At 34.2% G+C, this 9007-nt stretch overlaps 2 protein-coding genes and 1 pseudogene across 3 annotated transcripts in view; 1 reads left to right on the top strand and 2 right to left on the bottom strand.

The window, feature by feature from the left end:
* The window catches only part of LOC107677131 (alpha-N-acetylglucosaminidase-like), a 7815-nt pseudogene extending 5317 nt beyond the window's left edge, over nt 1-2498 (bottom strand).
* Nucleotides 2499-3430: 932 nt separating this feature from the next.
* Nucleotides 3431-8141, top strand: LOC107677177 (tRNA pseudouridine(38/39) synthase-like). The gene is made up of 7 exons (XM_016471975.1): nt 3431-3527; nt 3845-4283; nt 4959-5230; nt 5396-5579; nt 6837-6946; nt 7120-7298; nt 7434-8141. The coding sequence occupies exons 2-7, from the start codon at nt 3864-3866 to the stop codon at nt 7700-7702; spliced, it is 1434 nt and encodes a 477-aa protein (XP_016327461.1). The 5' UTR covers nt 3431-3527; nt 3845-3863; the 3' UTR covers nt 7703-8141.
* LOC107677188 (THAP domain-containing protein 3-like) overlaps nt 7487-9007 on the bottom strand; it is a 4464-nt gene continuing 2943 nt past the window's right edge. For both annotated transcript variants that reach the window (XM_016471997.1, XM_016471996.1), the window contains one exon: nt 7487-7558. The gene's annotated coding sequence lies outside the window, so the exon portion shown is untranslated. The remainder of the gene's footprint in view (nt 7559-9007) is intronic.

The raw sequence follows: 9007 nt of genomic DNA, 5'->3' as shown, positions 1-9007 counted from the left end.
ACACACACACACACCCACACACCCACACACAACGAGGGCTGTCCTGAGTGGACGAACACGAGAACATGCAGAAGAAACAAAAACAACTGCTCACAGAACGATGAGCTGCCTGCGGAAACATACAAATTAGCAAACAAAAGACACAGACAATCTTATCAAGACAGCTAATAAAGTGTTTTAGTGCATTAGTCAGGTTAAAATGATGGTTATAGTTGCTCTAATTTGGACAAAGTACATTAAAGAGTTAATCTTAATCACAATGAGAAATCTAGTGATAGAACTAGTGATTTGTTTGAGATCTGTGCTACAAGAGACATTAAATATCAGCCTGTTTGCAATTATTTAACAAAATACACAATGGATTTTTTAAATACCTGATCATTTCTCAAATTAAATGAAAACATTTACAAAATATTTGAAATGAAAATATTTTACACAAAATTCACAAAAAAAAAGAAAAAAATTATACAACAAAACTAACAATAGAGTTAGAACGGGCATAAAGAGGAATATGATTGATATGATAATATCTAAATCGGCGAATATCCCAATGTAACGTAGCTTGTAGATCGGGAAGAAGGAGGCGGGAACCGGCGAACATTTAAATAAACTTTAATAATAAAATAAACACAAAACAGCGCGACAGCCCCTCGCGGACGACTGTCGCGCACAAACAAAAACAAAACACAAAATAAAATCCAGGCCTGGTCCTCTCTCGTCTTTCACAGTTGTCACTCCTACTTTTATCCTTCCGGAGCTCCTCCGTGAGACTCGAGACCGGTGAGTGGCGCAGGTGTCGCGCATTAGTAATTCCTCCACCGGCCTCGCTCCGTTCCCACGGCTCTCGGCCCCGCCCCTCTCGTCACACCCTATTATCTCATTTTTATTTTAGTCCAAGTATGGAAAAGAGAATATATATCTAGAAAATATCTAGAAAAGAGAAATGGACAACATGCATGTTGAACTGCTGGAACTGCTATGAGTTTCAGCCCCTAGCAGTAAGCAATTAGCAAAATCTATGATTTAAGAATGAAAATGCATGCATATAGTAAATGTGACAAAAAAATGTTAATGCTAAAACTACATCATAGGAACATTTTGGTTTGAAACATTCTCCAGAGCTTCATTAATTTCAATTATTAAAGGTATTCATTTTTGATAAAACTGGAGAGTGTTTACCTAACGATTTTCAAATCCCATCACAATAATCACTGCTAACAAAAATATCTTCAAAGAACGTTTTGCTAATGTTCCCATCAAGTTATGAAAACATGCAATTTTTATGTTTTAAAAAAGTTTTTTTTTTTTTGCGTGTTTTTTGTTTTTTTGTTGGTTATGGAAACGTCAAGGGAACATTCCATTTTAACATTTAGCAAAAATTATTGGAATGTTCTTTTAACATGTAACTTTAATGTTTAACGTTAGTTCATAACCTCGAGAGAACCTTTCCAGAACGTTATCCAAGAGAACGTTCCCTGTAACCTGAAATCACCTCTATTGTGAATCAGAATCAGAATGAGCTTTATTGCCAGGTATGTTTACACATACGAGGAATTTGTTTTAGTGACAGAAGCTCCACAGTGCAACAGAATGACAGTGACAAGACAGGACACAGATAATAAAAAGAATAATATAAAAATAGACAAAATAGACAATGTACAAAAAAAGCAAAAACACAATATATAATATAGACAATTTTGTATGTACATCATTTGCTTGTAGTCATTTAGTTGTGGCATTCTTTATTTATAATGTCATTCACCTATGGGTCAGTGACAAATTAATAATAATAATAAAAAAAAAACAATATATATAAATATATATAAAAAGCTTAACATAATTCATTTTTGATGTTTTATATGTTTTAAAACTTTAAAATATGTATATGAAACTTTCAACAATTATAAATATATAGGTTTTACTTATGATTTATTGACTCTAATCAGTGAAAATGTCAATCAGTATCAATCAATAAAAACTATTTTTCTGAATCATCAGACGTTTCATTTAAACTGTTAAGAACACATTTACCTGTGCGGGGTGTTGATGCGCAGGACGCCGGTGAGGGGAGGCAGGGGTCGGGGGAGATTTAACTGATCTCCAGACCAGGACACATGACAGTTGCAGAAGTATTTGAGATAGTTGTATATACCGGTGGCCACCGCGACCCCCGTGCTGCCCACCGCCAGGATCTTGTTGTTCTTCGCGGATCGCAGCTCACACACGTCTAGAGTGTCATTAGACAGAGTCCTGTTGACTGACACGATGAAATCCCGAGATCTGTTTCCCAGCAGTCTCCGGAGCAGATCCACCACAGCTCTGGACTGGCTTTTGTCGCTGGCGTTCGCTCTCAGATGCGCGAGAGTCTGAAAGTCGCTGCAGACCGAATGCAACAATGTAACAAACAAAAGCAAACAAAACGCGCTGCGGTTACAGTGTATCATTTTGAGTTCTGTGACGTCAGCTGCATCGGCGCTGCAGATGTAGAGTTCAGCAATGTGTGTCAATGGAGAAGCAGACGACCAATCACGAGACTGTCTGAAGGGCCTCGGTGGAGCTTCAGCCAATAAGAACTCCAGATTGAAAGAAAAGGGGGAAACTCGGTTGTATTCATCACATGATCCCATTCTATTCGATGTGTGATCTCTGTAATGACAAACAACTGTTTTTATGAGGCTGTTTAGCAGCACTAACATAAACATACTGTTTATCAGGAAGAAAATTAAAGAAATATAAAACTGTCATCAATGACACTTTCTAGTTCAAGTGGGTTGTATAATGCAAATTTATTATGGTAATAAATCAAACAGCTTTACTGAAAATCTCTTAAAGCTGGTTAGGCAGATAAGGACGTACCCTTGGAACGGGAGACAAACTCTGAATGGCACATATTTAAATATAAAAAACTATGATGAATAATAATCAAATAATAATGGTGATTATGATAATAATTATAATTTATAATAATATTTACATATGTAATAAGCCGAGAAATCAATTACAGCAAAATGACAGAATGCATGTATTTATTTAATTTTGTTTATTTGTTAATTTTCATTTCATTTAGTTTTAATTTTACATTTCTTTACATTCTGCATTTAGCAGACGTTTATCCAAAGAGACTTACATAGCATTCAAGGTATACATTTTTTATTATTTCATTGTATTTTTTGTTTGTTTGTTTTGTTTCATTTTTATTTAAAATTTACATTTAATTTAATTTTGTTTTATTGTACATTTTAACTTACATTTATGCATTTAGCAGATACGTTTATCCAAAGTGAGTTAAATTGCATTTAACGTATACATATATTTTATTTTATTTTAAAATAATGAGGAAGATACAACAATAATAAAAAAAAGCATATCACATTCAGTGGAATAAATCAATGCTGCAAATCTGTGTAAATATGTTAGGACTTTTATTTTGACGGGCGTCCTTACGGAAGCCAATGCACCCTGCTGGGTTTAAAAGTTACTCTTCAGAATGTATAATTTCGCTATTTTAATGACGCTTCGGGAAGGATGTGAGTATAGTTAAATGAAAATATGTTTGTAGTTTTATAAACTATATTTATTAAATGATTAAGAAGCCCAGAAATTTGATATGAAGCAAACACGTGGAGATTTGCACATTAAACACCTCTAGTCTACAGGAGCATCTGTTTGAGAACTACATACAAGTACCGTATTACATAATGTCATTATTAAGCCCTCTGTGAATTATTACACAAATCTCTGTTTATTGTTAACGTGTGCAAGAGCTGCATTCATGTACATGCACACATGCATATGGTGATAATGCAGTTCTTTTATATGGATCTCTCTGTTATTTATTTCATAGATCTGTGTTTGTTGTAATCATGTCAGAAGAAGTCCCGCTGGCTCGTGTGAAGGCTTTGGAGGAAGAGGTGGAGAGACTGAAAGCTCAGCTGGAAATAGAGAGAGATGGAGCTGGGACAGAGGAGAGGACTCAAACATCAGCCATTCTCCAAACAGAGAGCTCCAAACATAAGGAAGGTGGAGAGAACCGATCCAAACAGAAGAAACGAGGAGCCGAGAGGCCCTTTGACTTCTCTGCCCATCCTGGCAGGCATGTGGCACTGCGGCTGGCATATCTCGGCTGGCAATATCAGGGCTTCGCTGTCCAGGAAAACACAGACAACACCGTTGAAGCCCGGCTTTTTGAGGCACTGCTGAAGACTAAACTGATCCAGGACAGACAGACCTCCAACTATCACCGCTGCGGCCGCACAGATAAAGGAGTCAGTGCTTTCTCTCAGGTACTGTGATCTACTGAATTTTTGTGAGTTTATGATACTGATCATGTTTTCATATTTTCTGGGTTCCCACAAGAATAGAAAATAAAGATTAACCAATGATATTTTATACAGCTGATACAGTATAACTTAGTTTTTCTGCACCTGATAACTAATATTTAGAACCAGTTTTGAATTATTTAATTTTGACACAATAATAATTGTTAAACTAACAAAAGTATAAGTATATTTTAATAATAATTAACAACAACAACAATAAAATAAAAATAACATTTAGTTATTAATAATTATTTATGCCATTGCATTTATGCTTTTTGTGATCTGAATAGTCAAACATTTGTTTTCATATTTTGTAAAGTCATGGATTCCTTCTATTCACTTTTTTCTCCTGGTTATATCCATTCATTCTATATTTCTGTCTGTCTGATAACTTTTTTTTTTTACTATATAAACAAATGTTTAATTATTTAATTTTGACACAATAATAAATAGTTATTAGATTATGACTAAAAGTATAAAATGAATTGTGAATATTTTACTACTACTGCTATTACTACTACTAATTATTATTATTATTAATGCAATTACATTTATGCAGTCGTTTTGTGATCTGAATAGTCATAAGTTTATTTTCATATTTCTTAGTCATGGATTCCTGATATTTACTCTCTTCTCCAGGTCATATCCATTGATCTGCGCTCAACACAGTATGGAGAAGGTTTAGGTGTGACTGTCCCGGCTGGCGTGGAGGTCAAAGGCAAGGCTTCTGCAGAAGAGTTACCCTACGTGAAGATGCTAAATAGTGTCCTGCCACAGGACATTAGGATCCTGCAGTGGGCTCCTGTAGAAACCGGCTTCAGTGCGCGCTTCGACTGCCAGTCCAGAACATACAGATACTACTTCCCTCGTGGAGACTTAGACGTGGATCTCATGGCAGAAGCTGCTAAACGGTCAGTTTATGACAACATTAACACTATATCCACATTTACTCTGAGTCTGCTTAAAGAATATTATGTACAGTCAATCAAAAAGTATCTGAACATTTAATTATAAAAGTGGACAACAGTTTTTTATTTTAGAAGTTGAGTGATAATTACGTTCCTTTGGCGACGCAGGTATGAAGGAACACATGACTTCAGGAACATCTGTAAGATGGATGTAGGTAATGGAGTCTTGCAGTTCCAAAGGACCATCTTGTCTGCCTCCATCCAGCCAGCCCAACCCAACCCCACCTGCCCTAATGACCCACACCAACTCTATGTCTTCCAGGTCAAAGGTCTTGCTTTCCTCTATCACCAGGTGAGGAGCTCATCTCATACTGGAGGCCTTCAGAGCTGAAGCTGTGGTTCTCAACCAGGGGGTCTCAGAATACTTTCAAGGGGGCTTCAAGATGACTTTAAATGAAATGCAGTTAGACAAAACAAGCTTTAGAATGAGCTAAAATAACTTATTAAAGAATTGTATTTTCTTTCATGCACCAGAAATGTCTACTGTCTTGGGTTCTAGACCTGGAAACAGTGTTATTTAAGTATCATTGAGATACTATTATAGTTTTTATTAATAGTTTGAATTAGTTATATTTTTTTATATATATTTTCATTTTCATTTTTGTTAATATTTTAGTCATTTTGTAGTGATTCTGTTATTTTTATTAGGTTTTGGTGACACTTTACAATAAGGTTTCATTTGTTAATATTAGATAATGCATTAGTTAACATGGACTAACAATGTGAATTCGTTTTTTACAGCATTTATTAATCTTTGTTAATGTTAGTAAAAATGAATTGTTTGTTCATGTTAGTTCACAGTGCATTAATCTTAACAAATACTGAATTTTAATAATGTATTCGTAAATGTTGAAACATGAACTAAAATTAACAAATGCTGTAGATGTATTTTTCATTGTTAGTTCATGTTAACTAATATAGTTAACTAATGTTAATAAATGAAACCTTACTGTGTTACCGGTTTTGTTTAGTTTTTTATGTCTGTGTAGTTTTCATTCATTTTTATTTCAGTTTTAGTTATTTCAGTACATTAAGTAAAACGAAATGAAAATGATAAATGTTTCCTTGGCAACTAGATGACATAAAATACGTTTTTTTTTTTCTGTTTTTTTACATGGTTTCAGTTTTAGCTAACTATAATAACACTGCCTGGAAAAGTCAAGTAAATTAATAAAATCCTAAAACCTGAAAAGCATTCAACTCCTAAAACGATTTAATAAATCAAATTATTTTAATTCAAATTGTTATTTTTTAACAGAAAGTAGGCGTGACGATAGATTAAAATACATTTTCAAATATCGTTGTGTACAGTGGAGAACATTGGTGTCAAAAAAGTTAATATTTATAAATTCGTTGAAATGATGTCTTCAGTATGTAGTAGTCAATAACCTTATTATTGTCCTGTTGAGTTTTGATGTATTCGATTTTATTGAAGTTAGCAAGGTGTCTTTGCTATTTAAAAAAAAAAATAGTACACAGTGTACACCAGTGTTTATCAGCAGTAGCCAGCATTCCATTCTGAACATAACCAATAACTTTGCTTTTCCAGGTTCGCTGCATGATGGCTTTGCTGTTGCATATTGGACAGAAGCTTGAAGCTCCAGAAATCATTGATCAGCTGCTGGATGTGGAGAAAAACCCAAGGAAACCTCAATACAGGTGAGCTTTATTTCAGTATTTCCATAGCTAATTCTGGATTCCATGTGAAGTTGCATATTGCTTAGACCAGCAAGAACTTGATCTTTCACAATACTAAAATTTCAGATCTGTAGGAACTTTAATTTTCTTGACTAAATTAGTGACTATTAGTTAAAGTTGTCTGTGTTTTATAGTATGGCGGTGGATTACCCTTTGGTGCTGTATGACTGCCACTTCGAGGGTGTGAATTGGAGGAATGAAACGGAGGAGGAGAACCACGTCCTGAACTCTCTGCACCAACACTGGGTTCAGAACGCAGTGAAAACCCAAGTTCTGCTTGGCATGATCCAAGGCCTTCAGAAAAAAAACCCAGGTGTGCGTCCATGCTGAAACTACGACTCAAAAACGATTGACTTGTATGTCCGGAATGAAATACTAACATACTGTCTGATGTTTATCAAAAAAGTAGCATGTAAAAACCATAGTAAAACAGTTTTTGTTTTCTTAGAGATGACATCTCTGCAGTGCTGGCTCATGGAGGGCTCCAGGCAGAGGAAGTACCAGCCTTTTCTGGACCGGCCGCGCTGTGAGAGTTTGGAGTCCAGGATCCAGCACTTCGTGAAGAGAGGAAGACTGGAGCAAGAAGAAGGAGAGAACGGGGAGGAGACGACAGTTTTCAGGGGGAAAAGATCAAAACATTCCCATCTGACAACAACAAACCAAATCCAGGAGCAAAACCATGGAGCAAAAACCGAGGTGCCAATTACAAAACCTTAAAACATGCTGTGCAAAATAATATGAATAATATGAATTTAACTTTGTTCTCTTAGCAGCACAATTACTTAATTTTCTGTTTTGCCAAAGAAACTCTTTTATTAAAGGATTGCTCCATGTGTTCTGATCATGTGTGAATTTGAAATGAGATGATGTTGCTCATATATATATATATATATATATATACTACATCAGTGGAAATGTCCTTAAAGTTGGCAATGGCCATTTAGTGTCTTTATTTGTATTGATTAAATTACTGACCTATAGATATTAAATCCATGTGGCTGCATTATTAATGCCACATCTGGACCTAGAATATGTTGGATTTTTTAAAAATGTCCTGTTTTGTAAATAATTATGTAATATCATATTGTCAACAAAATCAGTTCAATGCAATGAACTGATGCCAAATTGAAATCTGTTTCAGGATCAGTTCAATTCATCTTAAATATTTTACAAATTTTAAAATTAACCTTGATAATTGTTGATTTTGATGTCTGATATCCAATTTACTGAAGAAGAAGAAGAAGAAAAAAAAAACTACCGGTCAAAAGTTTGGGATCAGTAAGACTTGTAATGTTTTTTAAAGAAGTCTCTTATGCTCATCAAGGCTGCATTTATTTGATCAAAAATACAGGAAAAAAACTGTAACATGCAAAATGTTATTACAATATAAAATAATGGTTTCTATTTTAATATCCTATAAAATATAATTTATTTCTGTGATGCAAAGCTGAATTTCCATCAGCCATTACTCCAGTATAAAGTGTCACATGATCCTTCAGAAATCATTCTAATATGCTGATTTATTATTAGAATTATCAATGTTAGCAGCAGATGTGCTGCCAAATATTTTTTTGGAAACTGCGATACTTTTTTCAGGATTCTTTGATTAATAAAAAGTTCAAAAGAACAGCATTTATTCAAAATATAAATATTTTCTAACAATATAAATCTTTGCTATCACTTTTTAACAATTTAACACATCCTTGCTGAATAAAAGTTTTAATTTCTTTCCAAAAAAGAAAGAATAAAAATTTACTGACCCCAAACTTTTGAACTGTATTGTATATTGTATATTGCTCTTCTTTTTAACTTTGTATTCATCAAAGAATCCTGAAAAAAAGTATCACAGGTTCCAAAAAAATATTAAGCAGCACAACAGTTTCCAGCACTGATAATAAATCAGCATATTAGAATGATTTCTGAAGGAATGTGTGACACTGAAGACTGGAGTAATGATGCTGAAAATTCAGATTTGCATCACAGGAATAAATTAGATTTTAATGTATATTAAATAGAAAAACA

The sequence above is a fragment of the Sinocyclocheilus anshuiensis genome, unplaced genomic scaffold (genome assembly GCF_001515605.1).
Source record: "Sinocyclocheilus anshuiensis isolate Anshui unplaced genomic scaffold, SAMN03320099.WGS_v1.1 scaffold392, whole genome shotgun sequence".
Taxonomy (NCBI): domain Eukaryota; kingdom Metazoa; phylum Chordata; class Actinopteri; order Cypriniformes; family Cyprinidae; genus Sinocyclocheilus; species Sinocyclocheilus anshuiensis.
The sequence above is the reverse complement of the archived record's forward strand: the minus strand, read 5'-3'. Positions and strand labels throughout refer to the sequence as shown.

Bases quoted from the DNA above. Each gene is read 5' to 3' on its own strand.
- LOC107677177 (XM_016471975.1), top strand. From the start codon at position 3,864: ATGTCAGAAGAAGTCCCGCTGGCTCGTGTGAAGGCTTTGGAGGAAGAG. The intron at 5,231-5,395 runs GTCAGTTTATGA...TTGGCGACGCAG, and splicing joins ATGGCAGAAGCTGCTAAACG to GTATGAAGGAACACATGACT. The intron at 7,299-7,433 runs GTGTGCGTCCAT...TTGTTTTCTTAG, and splicing joins CCTTCAGAAAAAAAACCCAG to AGATGACATCTCTGCAGTGC.